This window comes from Phyllostomus discolor, chromosome 7 (genome assembly GCF_004126475.2).
Source record: "Phyllostomus discolor isolate MPI-MPIP mPhyDis1 chromosome 7, mPhyDis1.pri.v3, whole genome shotgun sequence".
In the NCBI taxonomy this organism is placed as follows: Eukaryota; Metazoa; Chordata; class Mammalia; order Chiroptera; family Phyllostomidae; genus Phyllostomus; species Phyllostomus discolor.
In genome coordinates this window covers 39,061,100-39,080,178 of record NC_040909.2, presented here as the reverse complement: position 1 = coordinate 39,080,178, position 19,079 = coordinate 39,061,100, and the positions used below count along the sequence as shown (strand labels likewise).

The 19,079-nt window shown below is 50.7% G+C and overlaps 1 protein-coding gene across 2 annotated transcripts in view; it reads left to right on the top strand.

Annotated features, from left to right (window-relative positions):
• CAND2 (cullin associated and neddylation dissociated 2 (putative)) overlaps positions 1 to 19,079 on the top strand; it is a 32,746-nt gene that overhangs the window by 7,027 nt on the left and 6,640 nt on the right. The window contains exons 3-12 of one of the 2 annotated variants that reach the window (XM_036030776.1): positions 1,712 to 1,867; positions 2,398 to 2,504; positions 2,747 to 2,870; positions 4,883 to 5,148; positions 6,962 to 7,067; positions 7,231 to 7,373; positions 9,163 to 9,455; positions 10,228 to 10,369; positions 10,680 to 12,182; positions 16,576 to 16,671. In XM_036030776.1, coding sequence (XP_035886669.1) covers positions 1,712 to 1,867; positions 2,398 to 2,504; positions 2,747 to 2,870; positions 4,883 to 5,148; positions 6,962 to 7,067; positions 7,231 to 7,373; positions 9,163 to 9,455; positions 10,228 to 10,369; positions 10,680 to 12,182; positions 16,576 to 16,671 — 2,936 coding nt within the window. The remainder of the gene's footprint in view (positions 1 to 1,711; positions 1,868 to 2,397; positions 2,505 to 2,746; positions 2,871 to 4,882; positions 5,149 to 6,961; positions 7,068 to 7,230; positions 7,374 to 9,162; positions 9,456 to 10,227; positions 10,370 to 10,679; positions 12,183 to 16,575; positions 16,672 to 19,079) is intronic. The other variant, XM_028518732.2, reaches the window with a different exon arrangement.

The following is a 19,079-nucleotide window of genomic DNA, read 5'->3' as shown; positions in this document are numbered from 1 at the left end:
TATCTGTATGGATGCCCAGTGAGATGTTAGAAATGCCAACAAGACCTGGAATGTGATTTGCTTTTCAATACTGTCTTTCTACCATTCCTGGCCACTGCCCCACTCCTCCACCGCCTCAGTAAAAGCCAAAAGTGTCATCTCATTAGTCATGATGACCAAAAAAGGCTCCATAAATTTGCAAAACACCCCTGGGGGCACTGTCACCCCTACTGTGCACCAGTGCTGGTGGGAGGGAGAAGGAGAATGGGAGGGCCCACGATTACTTAGGTGGAAGAGGTGCTGGAGAAAGCAGGCAGGAGAGCTGAGGTTTGCAAACTGGCATGTATTGGGGTCACTTGGGACCTTCGTTACAACTGTGTGTTCCCCATCCAGGGATTCAGGAGTGGGAGAGGTGGAGGGAGGGGGCAGAAGCCGCAGAGGAGAATCTGCATGCTAATGCACACTGACGTCGGAGATTTAGGTCAGAGGTTCTCAACTTTGACTGCATGTTAGGATCATCTGGGAAATTTTTAAAAATCGCCTATCATCCAGGCTACACCTGAAACTAATTAACTAGATTCTGGGGCTGGCACCCAGGTAACGGTTTTTTAAAGGCCCCAGGCAATGGCAATGCACAGTTCAGGCCAAGACCCAGTGCACCGAGTGCAGCTGTTTTTAAACATTAACATGCATTTGAATCACTTGGGGACTTTGTTGAAATGCAGGTTCTGGTTCAGGAGCTCTAGAGTAGGGCTTGAGAGTCTGCATTCTGACAAGTTCCAGATAACGCAGATAATGCTCATATGTGACCACACTTTGAGAGGCAAAGCTCTAAGGCAGGGGGTTAAACTCATTTTCACCGGAGGGCCACATTGGCCTGGTGGTTGCCTTCAAAGGGCCAAATGTAATTTTAGAACTGTGTAAATGTAACCACTCCTTAACTAGGGACAAGGAGCTCACGCTGCCACTGAGTAGAAACAAGGTGCTGGGCCGGATAAAACAAGGTGGAGGACCGCATCCAGCGTGCCTTGCGCTTACCACCTGTGCTCTAAGGCAGTGGCTCTCAAAGTGTGCTCTTCGGTCTCTAGCATCAGTGTCCATTAGGAACTTGAGGAACTTGATAGAAATGCAAATTCTTGAGCCCCAGTCAGACCTCCTGAATCTGAAAATCCGGGGTGGGCCCCAGGGATCTGTGTTTTTTGTTTGTTTTAGATTTTATTTATTTATATTTAGAGAGTGGGGAAGGGAGGGAGAAAAAGGGAGAGGAACATCAGTCAGTTGCCTGCAACCCAGGCATGTCCCCAGGCATGTACCCTGATCCAGAATAAAACCTTGACCTTTGGATTTGCAGGCCAGCGCCCAACCCACTGAGCCACACCAGTCAGGGCAAGCGGTCTGTGTTTTGACAAGTCTTTCAGAGGATTCTCATACCTGCTCCCATTTGAGAACCACTGTTCTTGGGCACTCTTTGGTTCCCAGCTGAGGTTACTGAGTTCGATATTTTCTCCACGTACTGAGGTGCAAAACCCAGGAGGAGATGAAGGTTTGGGAGGTGCCAGGAATGACATTGGCATAGCCACAGGGTGCCTCTCCTGGCAAAATGGGGAGTCTCCTGTTGACTCAGGGCCTTTTCCTCAGCACATGTGGCCCCACAGGCTTGAGGAAGTATAAGGGGTAGTTTGACTCAGGCTGAGCCTGGGCTTTTGAACCCTCTCCACCCCTCTGTGATCAGCCTGGGTCCTCTGGTGGGCAAAGTGAAGGAGTACCAGGTAGAGACCATTGTGGATGCTCTCTGTGCCAACATGCGGTCCGAGAAGGAGCAGCTCCGAGATATCGCTGGCATCGGCCTCAAGACCGTCCTGTCGGAGCTACCCCCTGCAGCCACAGGTACCTGCTTGCCAGGGACTAGGTGCTATAATTACTTGTGTTAATTTATGGTTAAAGAAACTGAGGCTCAGAGAGGTAAAGGGACTTACCTAAGGTCAACCAGCTAGTTGGTGGCAGAGAATTCAGACCCCTATCTACTTAAGTTCATGGCTGTGTGTCAGGAATACTTGGAACTGCAAGTTACAAAATCTAACTCTTGGCAGCTTGAAGAAGTAGAGGATCACCCACTCCACTTTTGCAGCAATCCATTTAAGATTTTTTACAAAAGATTTTATTTATTTATTTTTAGAGAAAGGGGAAGGGAGGGAGAAAAGGAGAGAAACTTAAGTGTGTGGTTGCCTCTCACATGCCTCCTACTTGAGACCGGGCCTGCAACCCAGGTGTGAGCTCTAGACTGGGAATCAAACTGGTGCCACTTTGGTTCACAGGCCGGCACTCAGTCCACTGAGCCACACCAGCCAGGGTGAGCAATTCATTTAGCAGCCTAGTTAGGACAGGGCTGAGTCTACTTGGTCTCTTGCCCTTTATGGAAAAATATGTGTTTCCCCAGAAGCACCCAGAAGACTTTGACCTATATCTCCCTGGCCAGAATGGAGTCATCTGGCCCCTCCTAGCACCAAGAGAGTCCAGAAAAAGAAGTATTTAACTTTTCCCTCTGCCCTTGTGAAGGGAGGAAGGAAGGAGGGGTGGGGTATGGGGTCAGCCAGCCAGCAGACTGCTATCAGTTCTTGCTCCCCAAGCTGTCACTTAGTGTGGCCAGGACTTTGGGTTAAACATGGGACCACTCAGGTGCTAGCTTCTCTGGGTCAGCAGAACAAAGGCTGATCAGAGATGGAGGTCAGCCCTGAACCTCGCCATGCCCACCTTGTGCTCTGTGCAGGCTCCGGCCTGGCCACCAACGTGTGCCGGAAGATCACTGGCCAGCTCACCAGTGCCATTGCCCAGCAGGAGGACGTGGCCGTGCAGCTGGAGGCCCTGGACATCCTCTCTGACATGCTGAGCAGGTGCGGGAGGCCAACCCAGGCAAGGAAGACCAGGGTAGGAGGGGAAGCAAAGGGGGCAGGGAAGGATTTAAATCCACAGAGCCAGCACCTGTGGCACACCCAGCCCTGTGTTCAGGGCTCCTTGATTGTCCCTGCAGCCCTGCAAAGGAGAGCTTGTTTGTCACAATGTTATAGGCTGTGAGAGGTGATGTGGCCTGCCCAAAGTCACACTGTCAGTACATGGCTGAACCTAGCATTTGAACTCAGGTCTCTCCATAGCGGAAGCCTAGATGTGTTCATCCTCTCCCTCACCCCCTTCTTTGTTTTGAGCTAACGTACCTGGGCCTTTGTTTTAAGTTGTACTGCCATTTTAAAAACATTCATTCATTCAGCCTTCCGAGCTATGAGCACCTACTTTGTGACCAAAGAAATGTCAGATGTTGGACTAGTGCTGGCAATGTGGAGTGGCTCCATCTCCGTCCTTCCTACGAAGGAGCTCACAGACACGTTAACCGTGACTGGAGTAAGAACAACAGTAAGGATAAGAGCAGGGCCTGCAGGAGCTCAGAGGAGGAGACCCTATTCCAGCTGGGGGATTGGGACCCCTCCCCAAGAGGGTCCTGCTGGATGAGCTTTCAAGGATGGGCAGAACATGGCCAGGATGGGCTGGCGTAAGTGAGACACTAGATGAGGAGATGGCCCTCGGCCCGGAGAACAGAGGCAGGAGACATGGGACCTGGGTGTTATGCAAGGCAGTCTGGGGCTGGGGCGTACTGTGGAGGCTGGTCTGAGACGAGGCCTAAGGGCTGAGCAGAAGCCAGGGGTGGGTGACTAATGATTATACTGAAGGTGTGAGGAGCTTGTGGAGGGTTTTATGGCAGAGGCTGAGGAGTGCTGTGTGCATATTTGTGAGTTTTGGACTGATCTCCCCATCTTCAGTGTGCACAGGAGATGGGAGGGGGTGGAACAGGCAGGGAGACTGGTTTGGAGGCTTCTGCAGACGGGTGAATTCAGGCTGTATTTTGGAGGCAGACTCCACAGGGCTTAGAGTTGGTGAAAGAGGTGAAGACTGAAGAATGATTCCCAGGGGTCTGGCTGTATTAACTGGGGGCACAGACACAGGGCCATTGCTGTGGCAGGGTGCCCTCTGGGAGTGGGAGCAAGTGTGGCAAAGGAGGTGATGGATTCAGCTTGGGACATGTTGAATTTGAGGTTCCTAGAAGGCCCCCACTCATCTGAAAACTCCCTAAGGGTAGGTTCTAAAGGCGAAATCTACCTTGCTCACCTGGGCCCCCAGCACAGGCCCTGTCACGTGGTAGGTAAACACACAAATAAATGAAACCAGAAGAGAGGTTTGGGCTGGGTGGAGAAATACGGTGGTGTAGGGAGGGGAGTAAGGTCAGTATGTAGTGCAAAGTGAGAGAAGAAAAGGCTAAGGACGTATGAGGCAGAAGATGCATGGGCCTGGTCTGAAGGTGAGAATAGCAGCTGCTAAGGTGGGCAGCGGCTGCCTCCTACTTACACAGAAACGTTTTTTTTTGTGTTGCCTCTTTCTTTGAGGCCAGAGCTCAACTTATCCAAAGGGCGCTGGGGAGCCATTGAAGGAGACTGAGGGAGATAAGCAGAAGAGTGACCAGGTCAGAGGTAGATTTTAGACTCTTCTGGTCTGGGGTGGGGTGGAGAGGATGGGATTGAGGCGAGTCCCAGACTCCCAGGAATTCAGGACAGCCCCACTGAAGCCCCCCACACCCTTTACCAGTGCTCTTCTTCCCAAGCTGGGAGCCTGAGTTCTAGTTCTGGCCTTGCATTTATTGCTGGGTGGCCTTGAGGAAGTTTCTTCCCCTCTCTGCTTTCTTTGTGTAGGAATAATAATAATTACTGCACACAGTTGCAGGGCACCTTTCCATTTACCAAGGGCCGTTTGGGTTCTCATAATTCCTGGGAGGAGGCCAGTAGAGGATGGAGAGAGGAAAGGGGCCTGGCCCAAGATGCCCGCCTGGTGGGCCCACCTGACGCCCCTTCCCCCTCCCTAGGCTGGGCGCCCCACTAGGTGCCTTTCACGCCAGCCTCCTGCACTGTCTTCTGCCACAATTGAGGAGTCCTCGCCTGGCTGTGCGCAAGCGAGCCGTCGGGGCACTAGGCCACCTAGCGGCCGCCTGCAGTACCGACCTCTTCGTCGAGCTCGCTGATCACCTGCTAGACCGGCTGCCAGGCCCGCACGTACCCGCCAGCCCCGCCGCCGTTCGCACCCTAATCCAGTGTTTGGGCAGCGTCGGTCGCCAGGCAGGCCACCGCCTGGGTAAGGGAGCTGCCGGGTCCCTGGGCAAGGAGTCAGGGCCTAAGTGAGGATGTGCTGGAGCAAGGGGCGGGGCCTGGGGACAGGCCACCTCTAAAAGTGAGGTGGGGTTCAGTACCTGGAAGGGGAGGGTGGGCACTGAGAGCCATCTGCTTCTCAGCCTCAGGTAATTATAAATCATTACACCAAACTTAAATAAAATGTTTTATTTATTTTTTTAAAGATTTTATTTATTTATTTTTAGAGAGGGGAAGGGAAGGAGAAAGAGAGGGAAACATCAATGTGTGGTTGCGTCTCAGGCACCACCTACCAGAGACCTGGCCTGCAACCCAGGCTTGTGCCCTGACTGGGAATTGAACTGGCAACCCTCTGGGTGGCGGGCCCGTGCTCAGTCCACTGAGCTACACCAGCCAAGGCAAATAAGATACGTTTTAAAAATAAGTGCTGGCTTTGGCATCACCTATACTAAAAAATAAAGTAATTTCTGTCCTACTTTGACAAATATACCTTAATAACAACCTATAAGCTAGGTTGGAAATTTATTTTTTTTAAGATTTTATTTATTTATTTTTAGAGAGAGGGGAAGAGAAGGAGAAAGAAAGGGAGAAAAACATCAATCTGTGGTTATCTCTTGTACACCCCCTACTGGGGACCAGGCCTGCAAACCAGGCATGTGCCCTGACTGGAGATTGAACCAGCAACCCTTTGGTTTGCAAGCCCGTGCTCAATCCACTGAGCTACACCAGCCAGGGCAGTTTGAAATTTTTTAAGTTTTTATTGAGAGAAGAATGTACATACAGTAAACCACACTATTTAAAGTGTACAATTCAGTGTGTTCTTGGCCCTTGAGTGCACCCATGAAACTTCTACAATCAAGATGCAGAGCATTTCCATTACCTCCAAGTTTCCTTGTGCTCCTCTGTGGAGTCCGTCTCTGGCTTTGCCTCATCCTAGGCAACCACTGATCTCTTTTCTGTGACCATAGATTAATTTTATGGAACTGGAATCCTGCAATCAGGTTTGAATTTATTCTCAAACACCTTGGAGTTCCAGGCTAGAAAAAGGAAGTGTGGGTAGAGTTGGTCTTGGGCTGCCCCTCCCTTCCCTGTGGCCCTCCCACTGAAATTGAGCTGAAAAGCGCACCCAGGGGTGGGCGGGGCAGCCCACAGTCTGCACTCTACCTACTTCCCTCACCCTTCCCGTGTCCACCCTCTTGCCAAAAGGCAGCCACTCCTTGGCCACTCCTGGGAGCATAGACTTGGGAAAGAGGTCTACACAGAACCCAGACAAAGGCTTGGGATCCATTGGGCAGGAAGGAAAATGGGGAAGGGTGAGGGTGGAGAAGGGTTAGGGTGGGACCCGCTAAAGCCCAGAGCCCCTCTTGTCTGGTCGCTAAAGGCAGTACCTAGGTCTCCCCTTTTCCATCCAGGGCTACAACCTAATGCAGGAAAGGCAAGGATAGGACTGGTAGTTTCAACACAGATACTACTTACTGAGTGCCTACTCTGTGCCAGGACCAGGGTGAAACTCTTTATCTTCATCACATTAATCTTTACAAAATCTCTCTGGTAGGCAGTACTATCCCTACAGTGAAGATGAGTAGACCCAGGTGAGAGAAGTATTGTGATGTGCCCAAGATCCCAAAGCTCATAGGTGGCAGAGTCAGAGCTAGAACCCACACCTGCTTGAATCTGAAGCCTTTGAGTCGAGTTTGTAGTGGTCAGGACTGTGGGTACGGGGACAGGCTGAGTGCTGTGGGCTAGGGAAGCCTGGGAAAGAGTCTGGCCTCTTCTTAGTGACCCACCTGGCCTTACAGGGGCCCACCTGGACCGCTTGGTGCCTCTGGTGGAGGAGTTCTGCAGCCTGGATGATGATGAGCTCCGAGAGTCCTGCCTCCAGGCCTTCGAGGCCTTCCTAAAGAAGTAGGTGCAGCAGGATGCTGGAAGATGGGGGCCCCAGAGTTTCTTTGGGAAGTTGGTGGGGGCAGGGTAGAGCACAGAATCTCAGGACTCTCCACTGGGGCCCACTGCCTACCCTACTCTGCCCTGCCTGGGTCCCCCAGAGCCTCCCTATCCCACCCCACAGGTGCCCCAAAGAGATGGGCCCTCACGTGCCCAGTGTAACCAGCCTGTGCCTCCAGTACATGAAGCACGACCCCAACTATAACTACGACAGTGACGGGGAGGAGGAGCAGATGGAGACAGAGGATAGTGAATTCAGTGAGCAAGGTGGGTGGCCAACTTGTCATGGGGCTGGAGGGTGGAAATGAGTGAGGCCTTGCTGGGATTCCCCTCCCCAGCCAAAGATGGGCCACATTTATCACGCTAATGCTGATCCCAGCTGTTCCTCGGGCTCCAGCCCTGCCTTCTATAACCTGGATTCTCCAATGTCCTCATCCTTTTTTATTGCACAGTAAGAATAGCCATAATCACTCACATTTATTGAGCATCTACTGGTGTCCCAAGAACTCTGTTATTTCATGTTCCTTACAGTAACCCTTGAAAACCAGGGATTTATTATTATCCCTGTATGTCAGACAAGGAAACTGAGACTTAGACAAGTGATTTGCCTGAGATAATACAGCCCTAAGAAACAGCCAGAAAGTGGCATGGCTGGGACTTGGAGCCATGTCTGTCAGACTCTCCGACTCTGCACTACCATCTCTACCCTTTTAGTTGTGGCTTCCAAGAGATAATGCTTTAACCCAGCAGAGGGAAGCTCTAATGGTGGAATGATAGGCACTGACCCAGGAGATATCTGGATGGGAGGTGGACCCAATGGCTACTTTTCTTCTGTGCCTGTGGTCCAGTTTGTCACTCACATGGATGCCTCTGGGTTCTGAAGGCAGGGCATCAATGGAAGCAAGGGATTTAGAGTCTGATGAGATGGGGTGGTGGGAGGCAAGATTGGACAGGTGTATCGGGACCTCGAATGCCAAGCCAAGGGCATCAGGCATTTTCTTGTCAGTAACATGGAGCTGTGGATGTTTCTTCATGGATGGCATAGGGTAGAGGTAACAAGTAATGGTCCATCAGGAGGGACATCTGCTGACAGGATGCATCTGTGTGTCCCACTGTTGCTTGTCCCGATACCAGCTCTGAGAGTCTGAGTTGTCAGCAGAGCACTGTGAGTAAGAACATGCTGGTCTCTGAGCCTGTGCCTGGGGTGTCCCTAGTTAGGACCATCTCTTTCTGAGTCTCCTGTGTCTCCACAGGTGACAGGGATAGGCCTCATGGGCCTGAATTTCAGCTCTCCTATTCCTTGACTGTGTGCCCTCAGGGGAGGTTCTCACCATCTCTGATCTTTATTCTAGTCATCTGTTCATCTGTGCAGTCAGGCCCAAGGCACTGTGAGCTCTGGCCTCTCCCGGGAACTGGGAGGGTAGGAAGCCACACAAACACAGCTTTTCCTGCTTGGAAGCCAGAGGAATCAGGACCCTTGGGAGACTGGAGCAGGGTGGGGCAATTCAAAAGGAGACCCTATTGCCTCTTCCTTCTGGAATCCTAGTAAAGGAAACATCACCCACCCAGGTCTGAAACCAAAGGATGGGTCTTGCGCCTCAAATAGATTCTCTCGGTCCTCACTGAAAACTTGGAAGTCAGTTTTCTTTCTATAGCAGTCAAAACAGTGAAGGGTAGGGAGGCAGAGGGCGGACCCTGATTTAGTTCCAGCTATTTCCCTGCTCATGAAGCTTGGGGTCAGTCACTTCCCGCTGAGCCCCAGTTTCCTCATCTCTGTACTGGGGAAGTAATCCCTGCCTCACAAGGTCATTGTGATGCTAAAAGGAGGCCCTAAATTTGAAGTGCTTGGTGCCATCTCCAGCACACAGGAGGTGATTATGAAATGGTAGGCAACACTCCTAACAGTAGTGTAAAAATAATGCTCATCCAAAGGTGAAGCGCAGGCTTGGCTCCCTCTTCCCCTCTCCATCCTGGCAGGCCACCTGGGCGGGGCAGGCAGCTCCCTATCCATCCACTGCAGAGCACAGGGCTCCATGGTGTCTACTTTCTGCCCCAGAGAGTGAGGACGAGTACAGTGACGATGACGACATGAGCTGGAAGGTGCGCCGGGCGGCAGCCAAGTGCATGGCAGCCTTGATCAGCTCTCGGCCTGACCTGCTGCCTGACTTCCACCGCACCTTGGCGCCAGCACTCATCTGCCGCTTCAAGGAACGTGAAGAGAATGTCAAGGCTGATGTGTTTGGGGCCTACATTGTGCTGCTGCGGCAAACACGGCCCCCAAAGGGATGGCTGGAGGCCATTGACGAGCCCACCCAGACTGGCAGCAACCTCCACATGCTGCGAGAACAGGTGGGCGCGCCTTCACTTCCCTCCCCCTTCACCCCTGACTCACAACGCTCCCTCCCACCCTCTTACAACCCTTCCATCCATCCATCTTCCCACCCCACCATCTGTTCATCCACTGAAGTGTGCATATTGAGCACCCCATGTGTAGCAGGTGCTGGGGCACAGTGGGTAACTAGACAGATGGAGGCCCTGGCCCTGGACCACACAGTTTTGGGTCTTGCTGGTAGATTAGATGTGGAGGGTGGGACAGGGAGGGGGCACGTGAGTTCCAGGCTCTGGCTAAAGCATGGAGCACGTTCTCTGAGGTGGCAGAGCATGAAGAGGGCGATGCCTAGAGTTCTGTTCTGGACATTTATGTTTAAGGTCCTTGGGTGTCCAAGCGGAGATGTCAGGCGAGTGTTGACAGTGTAGATTGGGAGCTAGTACTGTGCTGGCATCTGAAGCTTGGGGAGCGGATGAGCTCATCTGGGAAGCTCTTCCTTCCCAGCTGGGGGAGGGAAAGGAAGGGGCCCAGGGCTTCCCCGCTTGGGGTGTAGGGCGTTGAGCCAGTCTGCCTGCCTAATTTGGAGCAAGTTACTTAATCTCTCTGTAAAGTGGGTCTAGCTAGGAGTAGTACCTATTTCAGAAGGTCTGGATATAGAATTAGGGGTCTGGTACAGAGCAAGTGATGGAAAGCTTGGGATGGACGAATCCTCTCCTTGCTGACTGAAGTCCTCGATGGACGGGGTGTGGGAGTTCCCTGGGTGGTCACCAACCTCCCCTCACCTGCCCACAGGTGCCCCTTGTGATCAAGGCCCTGCAGCGGCAGCTGAAAGATCGGAGCCTCAGGGCCCGCCAGGGATGCTTCAGCCTCCTCACCGAGCTGGCGGGCATCCTCCCCGGCAGCCTGGCAGAGCACATGCCTGTGCTGGTAGCAGGTAAGAAGGACAGAAGCCTGGCATTTGCTGTCCTGGGCCACTCCTAGAACCCGGCCCCCAGTCCTTGAGGGTGCTCCTCATTGCCCACAGTGAGAATAGGCAGGGGTGCAGGCCCTACACCCTGGTTTCAGATGGCCTCGTGTCCCGTAGCTCTGGCCCCAGCTAAGCCCTGACATCTTAGAATCTGCTGCATAAGAGCCCAAGTGCCCAGATCCAGTTCAGACACCTGTGGGTGTTCTACTCCTACACCCAGGGAGGGCTTTGTGGGGTCAGGGTCTGTGGCCTATAACCTTTGCACTACCCGCCGCAGGCATCATCTTCTCACTGGCGGACCGCTCCAGCTCCTCCACCATCCGGATGGATTCTCTGGCCTTCCTGCAGGGGCTGCTGGGCACAGAGCCCGCCGAGGCCTTCCACCCACACCTGTCCACCCTCCTGCCACCTGTAATGGCCTGTGTGTCTGACCCTTTCTACAAAATTGCGGCTGAGGCCCTGCTGGTGCTACAGGAGCTGGTGCGAGCCCTGTGGCCTCTGGGTAGGCCTCGGATGCTGGACCCGGAGCCATACATCGGAGAGATGTCTGCAGCCACCCTGGCACGGCTCCGTGCCACCGACCTGGACCAGGAGGTGAAGGAACGCGCCATCTCTTGTATGGGCCACCTTGTGGGCCACCTGGGTGACCGGTTGGGGGATGACCTGGAGCCATCGCTGTTGCTCCTCTTGGATCGCCTGCGGAACGAGATCACCCGGCTGCCTGCCGTCAAGGCCCTGACGCTTGTGGCTGTGTCCCCGCTGCGGCTTGATCTGAGGCCCATCCTGGCTGAGTCATTGCCCATACTGGCCTCATTCCTGCGCAAGAACCAACGGGCACTGCGGCTGGCCACACTGGCCGCCCTGGACGCCCTGGCTCAGAGCCAGGGACTCAACCTCCCTCCATCCGCTGTGCGGGTTGTATTGGCAGAGCTGCCTGCCCTGGTCAGCGAGAGTGACATGCATGTGGCCCAGCTAGCGGTGGACTTTCTCACCACGGTGACCCAGGCCCAGCCAACCTCTTTGGCTGAGGTCAGCGGCCCCGTGCTCTCAGAGCTGCTGCATTTGCTGCGCTCACCCCTGTTGCCAGCAAGTGTGCTGGCAGCTGCCCAAGGCTTCCTGCAGGCTCTGGTGGGGACCCGGCCCCCGTGTGTGGACTACGCCAAGCTCATGGACCTTCTCACTGCTCCTGTGTATGACCAGGCTGTGGACGGTGGGCCAGGCCTGCACAAGCAGGTGTTTCACTCGCTGGCTCGATGTGTGGCAGCCCTCACAGCTGCCTGTCCCCAGGAGGCAGCGGGCACAGCAAAACGCCTGGTCTGTGATGCCAGGTCACCCAACTCCAGCACAGGGGTCAAAGTCCTGGCATTCTTGTCACTGGCAGAGGTGGGCCAGGTGGCTGGGCCCGGCCCTCAGCGGGAGCTGAAGACAGTGCTCCTGGAAGCCTTGGGTTCACCCAGTGAGGACGTGAGGACAGCAGCCTCCTATGCCCTAGGCCGTGTGGGCGCTGGGAACCTGCCCGACTTTCTGCCCTTCCTGCTGGGACAGATCGAGGCCGAGCCCCGGCGGCAGTATCTGCTGCTACACTCGCTCAGGGAGGCACTGGGGACAGCCCAGCCCGACAGCTTGAAGCCCTACGCCGAGGACATCTGGGCCTTGCTGTTCCAGCGCTGTGAGGGTGCTGAGGAGGGCACCCGGGGGGTAGTGGCCGAGTGCCTCGGGAAGCTTGTCCTTGCGAACCCCCCGTTCCTTCTGCCCCGCTTCCGGAAGCAACTTGCTGCAGGTAGGGGCACAACTTCTGGGCAGTTTGCCCTGAGTGTCTGAGCATCCCGCACAAAGTGAGCTAGTTCCGGTAATTGGGTCTGAGAGTCGTGGTGTGTGTAAGATGAAGGCACAGGAGCCATTTACAAACCAGGTTCTGAGACTTACAAACCTCCTCCTGTGGGGCCATCTGGGATGGAGGGGACAGAATCCTTGGTCTTCAACAAATAAATATTTCATGATGCCACTTTCATAATCTTTGGGGTGGGCAGCAGCTTTATGCTGTAACAGGGATGTCAAACTCATTTTCATTGGGGGCCACATCAGCCCCAAGGTTGCCTTCAAAGGGCCGAATGTAACTTTAGGACTGTATAAATGTAACTACTACTTAACTAGGAGCAAGGAGCTCTGCACTGCTGCCAGGCAGAAACAAGGTGTCAGGCTGGATAAAACAAGATGGAGGGCCGGATTGGGCCCGCAGGCCTTGTGTTTGCCACCTGTGCTCTAGGCAGAGGTTAATAAACGCAATTCTCTGAAGGACCGGAAACGGCAGCCTGCAGAGTGCAGCTCTTTTGGGCTAGCTTGAGCCAGGAGCAAATGGAAGTGTAGACAGGATTGGATGCCATGCCCTGAGGTGTGGGGAGGACAGGGCAGGAACCAGGGGTCAGCATGTGTGTGGTCAGAACAGGGAGCATCAAGGTGTTCCATGGCTCAGGCAGGAAGAAAACACAGATGTACTTGTGGAGCTACTGGGGCCTCTAGAACAAAAGGCCTCCAGGCCTGGAGCTGGTCAGCTGTTCCCCTGATAGGGTCAGTGGGTGTATCGGTTCACATAATGCAGGCGAGGGCTTTGTATGGTATGTAGTACCCAATCAACACTGAGTAACTGCTGCCATTGCTATCTATGTTGGTGACTCTGGTAAGCCTTGCTGGGTTGCGGGGTTTATAAGAAGCAGCTGTGTGGCCCTCACCCTGTGTGGGCGGGAAGAACCTTCCTAGAGGACGTCCCCTGTTACACTCACAGGGCTCTTCAAGAGGACCCTTGAGAAGCAAGTTGGGATGAGGAGCAGCCCTGGTTTTTCCTTTTTTTTTTCTTTTCTTTTTTAAATTTTTAGTTATTGATTTTAGAGGAAGAGAAAGAAACATCAATTTGCTATTCTACTCATTTATGCATTCATTTGTCGATTATGTGCCCTGACTGGGGATTGAACCCACAGCCTTAGTGTATTGAGATGATACTTTCTCAATACACCAACCAACTGAACTACCCAGCCAGGGAGCCCTGCCTTTTCTAAGCTCTGATTTGTTTCTGCCTCACAAATACTGTTGAACTAGCTAACTAGTCACATGTCGTTTTTACCGCTGACTTCGAGGAAGGAAGCTTAGAGCCAAATTGGTGGACTGCTTCTGGCAAGTTCACGGGACTCCCCAGTGGCCTCTGCCTGCGTGCCCCTCACTGTAGTCTCCATCTCACTTCCCTGCCTATCCTCATTTTTTCTTATTTTAAATTTACTTAATCCCATTCTATTTGTATATCTCCACCAGCCACCTCGAGTCTTCTTAGGGGCCAGTCAGGATGGAAAGAGAACAAGGGAAAAAGTCTAAATTCAGTAACACATATAGGGTATGTGTGAGTGAACACATACCTATGCCCCAAATTGTAAACTTTCTCCTGAGTCACCAACATAAAATTTGCGAATGAAACAGCCTTAACCCATTTACTGTTATATGCTGGCTGGTGGTTGGCAGGGAGGAGGTGGAGAGAAGTAGGCAGTTCGTCTATTTGGTTTTTTTTTTTCTTTCGTATTACTGAGATATAATTGACATGTAACATCATATTAGTTTAAGGGGTACAACATAATGATTTGTTGTATGTGTATGTTATAAAATGATTACCACAGTAAGTATAGTTAACACCCATCAACTCTCATAATTACAAACTTTTTTTCCTTGTAATGAGGACTTTTAAGATCTACTCTCAGCCCTGACTGGGGTGGCCCAGTAGGTTGGATGTCATCCTGCACACTGAAGGTCACTGGTTTGATTCCAGTCAGGGCACAGGCCTGGGTCACAGGCCAGGTCCCCAGCTGGGGGTGTGCGAGAGGCAACTGATTGATGTTTCTCTCCCTCTCTCCCTTCCCCTCGCTCTAAAAATGAACAAATAAAATCTTTAAAGAAAAAAAAACTACTCTCTTAGCAACTGTCAAATCTATAAAACAGTATTGTCAGCTACAGTCATTATGCTGTGCATTACATTGCAGGAATTATCTGTCTTCTCCCTGCAAGTATCTATCTTTTGACCACCTTCACCCATTTTGCCCACCTGCACCCCCCCATCTCTGGCAACTACAGATCTGATCTCTGTTTCTATCAGTTTGTTTTTTTTAAGATAACACATATGAGATCATACAGTATCTGTCTTTCTCTTATTTCGCATAGCACAATGCCCTCAAGGGCCATCCATGTTGTGGCAAATGGCAGGACTTCCTCCCTTTTTGTGGCTGAATAACATCCCTGTGTGTGTGTGTATCACATTTTCTTTATCCATCCATTTGCTGATGGACACTTAGGTTGTTCCCGTGCCGTTAGCATTATTGCTGAAGTGAATGGGAGTGTAGGGAGCTCCCTGAGGTACTTGTGTTTTCTTCAGATGTAGACCCGTCAATGGGATTGCTAGATCATATGGCAGTTCAATTTTTAATTTTTTGAGCAACCTCTGTACTGTTTTCTATGGTGGCTGCAGAATTTACACTCCTACCAACAGCGCACAAGTATTCTGTTTCCTCCGTATCGCAGCTAACATTTCCTAGGACAGCCATTCCAACAGGCGTGAGGTGACAGCACGTTGTGTTCCAATTTGTCCCTGATGCTTAGTGATGTCAAGCGCCTTTTCACGTTCCTGTTGGCCTTCCAAGTATCTTCTTTGAAAAAAAAAATGTCTATTCAGGTCCTTTGCCCATTTTTAAATTGCATTATTTGTTATTGACTATGGAGTTGTATGAGTTCTTTAAATATTTTGGATATTAAGTCCATATCATGGCTTGCCAATATTTTTTCCCGCCCATTTTGTTGTTGGTTTCTTTTGCTGTGCAGAAGCTTTTTAGTTTGACATAGTCCCACTTATTTACTCTTTATTTTGTTGCTTGTGTTTCAGGCATCATATCCAAAATGCCATGACCAAGGCCCATGTCGGGGAACTTTATTCCTGTGTTGTCTTCTAGGAGTTTTATGGTTTCAGTTCTTACATATAAGTCTTTAATCCATTTTGCATCAATTTTTGTGAGCAGTGTAAGATAGGGGTCTAGTTCCATTCTTCTACATGTAATTATCCAATTTTCCCAGCACCATATATTGAAGAGACTGTCTTTTCCCTGCTGAGTATTCTTGGCTCCCTTGTCAAATATTAGTTGACCATACATCCCCATATTTATATCTGGGTTCTCAATTCCATTCCATTGTCCTGTGTGTTTGTTTCATGCCAGTACCGTGCTGTTTTGATGATTAAAACTTGAAACCAGGAAGCCTGATGCCTCCTGCTTTGTTCTTCTTTCTCAGGAGGGTTTTGCTTATTGGAGGTCTTCTCAGGTTCAACACAAATTTTAGGATTTTTGTTCTGTTTCTGCAAACCATGCCACTAGCATGTGAGCAGTTTAGAGAGGAGATTGAGAAGCATGTGGGGAAGCTGCTGATTGATTTCTTTCATGCGATGGGAAATGTATTTCCCTCCCTTATTCAGCTTCTCCATTCAGAAAGCAAGCAGTAAAGCAAACTAAGTGAGTTCTTTATTCCCAGACTTTGGAGATGCTCTGAATTCTGTTGGAATCCCCTTGGACTTCAGCCTGCCTGAAATACAACTGCCCCCTGCTTGGAGAATCCAGGGCTGAGGACAAGAGCCCAGCTAAGGCTCAGAATCAGCTGTTTACCTCTGGATCTGCTCCTCGGCCACTTAACTTTTCTAGGTCTCTCTTTCATCCATAAAATAGAGATTAATAATTTTATTAGTCACTTTAATTATATATTATTATCAGCCAATTAATCGGACAGTCCTGAGGAATAATTGAAATCATGTGTCTGAAAAATAGAATGCAGTCCCAAGGCCTGAGTAAAGAAAGCTCTTTCTTTGGGTTGGGCTCTTAGTTCTCGAGTCCTTGGTTCTCCATTTATATGTTGCAGTGTGGTTGCCTGTAGTCTGACAGTTTTACTCTCTCAGCCACAGCAGGAAAAACTTGGGGAAGATTGTAGGCTGCCAGGGGAAATGGTAGCATTGACTTCTTCAAAGACTGGGGAAAGTTTCGAGTGGGGAGGAAGTACATTTCTGCCTTCCATGGAGGCAGAGGAGAGTTTTGGCACCTTCTGACCTGTGGATATCCAGGACCGGCCCCGCCCCTCACCAAGTGCTGTCTCTTCTCCTGCAGGTCAGGCACATACCCGGAGCACTGTCATCACAGCAGTCAAGTTCCTAATCTCGGACCAGCCCCATCCCATTGACCCCCTACTGAAGAGCTTCATTGGTGAGCAGAGACTGCCCTTTGCTCCCACCCTCCCCCCATCCCATTCGGTCCCCTTCACAGCCCTTGGGTTTGGGCTGATTTTTCTTGCATATTAATGGAATGGAGTTGGAGACCTGGGCAGCCACCTCATCCCCATGACAACAGAGGGCCTGGGTTCAAAAGCCTGCGCTTCCACTGAGCTGCTGGGTGAGCCCAGTATGCCCCTTCTCACCTCTGAGCCTCAGTTTCCTGATATGTAAAATGGGGACACAAAAATCTGCAGTGCTAAGGTTTGGGGAAACACCATGTAGATTTAAGGGGGAAAGTGCACCATGAAGTGGAAAACTACCAAAACTCAAATAAATGCATTGGCTTCAGTGGCACCAAGCTGAGCAGGGCTGCACCAGAGCAGGGGAAAGTGGATCCCTGACTTGTCCCCTGTCCAAGGAGCCTTTGGAATTCTGCAGGACCAGGCTCACTTCTTCAGAGCTCCAGGCCTGTGGGCTTTTAACTGGATGGCACTGGAAGTTGGCTCTCCTCTTCCAGACAGGGCAACCTAGTGGACTGTGGAGACGTTCTGGAGTCTTCCAACCTTGGGTTCAAATCCTGACTCTGCCACTTTCTGGCTGTTTGAGTGTGGCTGAATTATCTCATCCTCAGTCATAAAACAGGGGTGCTGATCTCTACCTGCTGGGGCACCATTGTGTGAAACCAAGGGGTCAGCAGATATGACCACTCTCTGAATTGGAGAATATGTTCAGAAGCTACAGCAATATCACCAGCAGCAACTTTATCCTGTGTTCTGACTCAGCAGGCACATACTGCCCCCAGCCCTGTTCTTCTCCATCTGGCCCAAGCTGCCCATGGCTGGCACCCCCAGGGCCTCTAACTGGGTGTTTGGTTTTTGTTGTTATATGTTGGAATCACAGTGTTTGAGCTCTCACTGTGTATCAGGTGCCACCCTAGTTTCTTTAATATATCTCATCACAGCTAATTCTCACAGCCCCCAGTGTGAAATGTAGGAGTGGCCCCATTTTGCAGGAGGAAACTGAGGCTCAGAGAGTAGCTTGAACTCAGGTCTTGCTGGTTCCCCACAGCTGTGTTCTCACAGAGATTGGGAATCCCAGCAGCCCACATGGCGCAGCTGAAGGGGCCCAGGCTGCCAGCCCTGGGTTGGAGTCCCACTCTGCTGGGAGCCTTTGTCTCCCCAGTGCACGACAAGAGGAGGCACAGGGTGGCAGTTTGGCTGATGTCCAGTGTCAGTAACTCTGATCACCTCATTCGGGTGGTGACTTCCAGGTTTCTTCACTCTAAAGTTACCTTTTCCTTTTGAACAAATAAGTAATATTCAGTCTATTGAAATATTTTCTTCCTTACCAAATTTTTGCTTACTACGTTTTGCATCCATGGTAGTTTCTTGCCTGCATTAGTGATTACTGTCAGCTGCCAAATGGCAGCTTTCTAATTCCAACATTCTTTCCAGATTTATTAGTTTGTGTTCTATTTTCAGGAAGAACTTTTTCTTCTCCCTCATTTATTTATTTATTCATTGATTTATTCATACCATTACAGACTCGTAGAGTCCTATTTCATTCAGTGGGTTATAATCTGTTACTGCCTTTATTTATTTTGATTCTCAAGACTGTCTCAGATTGAGCTGGCTCCCACATTCACTGACATGTTTCCAACATTCTTTGAACACATCCCTACATTTTGGCTCAATAAGATGTTTCAGCCCCATCTGCGCTGCCCCAGCCCTACAACCAGCCGCTCATCCAAGGAGCCCAGATTCCTTTCAGTGGAGGATGGTGTTCAGAATCCAAGATCTGGACACTGTGTACGCTCATGGTTACTGGGGTGCCACTGTCTCAGCAGACAGATGTATGTGCACAGACAGACACACATCCATCCCTGTGTTGGGTCCCGTTGCAGTGCAGCACCACCGTGTTCATCCCAGCCTTGCCCCTTTCCGTATACCCTTCTCTTACAGGAGCAACCCAGCTCCTGTTATTCACAAGATATTTACTCCATTTTGGAATATACAGGAAGTAGTCTGAGAATTGCCAACCTTTATGTTTGTTTATTCAATGTTTGTTTATAGTTCTTTTGTCTTTAGTCTGGGGGCATGTAATCAAAATTCTTTGTTTGGAAGTTATTGGGTGAGTTGTTTTCTCCTTTATAACCTGGGTGGTTAGTTAATCATTTAAAATCTAGTTAGGTTGTTTTTGGGGGGACCCCCCCCAATTCTTGATTTTGTTGATTTATTGAGTTTATAAAACATTAACACGGTTATTGAGAAGTCTAAATTATACAGAAAGGTATACTCAGAGAAGTGCTGTGTGACTATATCTAAGTTTCTTCATTTCTCTGATCTTCAGAAGCCTCATCTATAATAATAATATCAACTTAACATTTGTAGGATCTTTGCT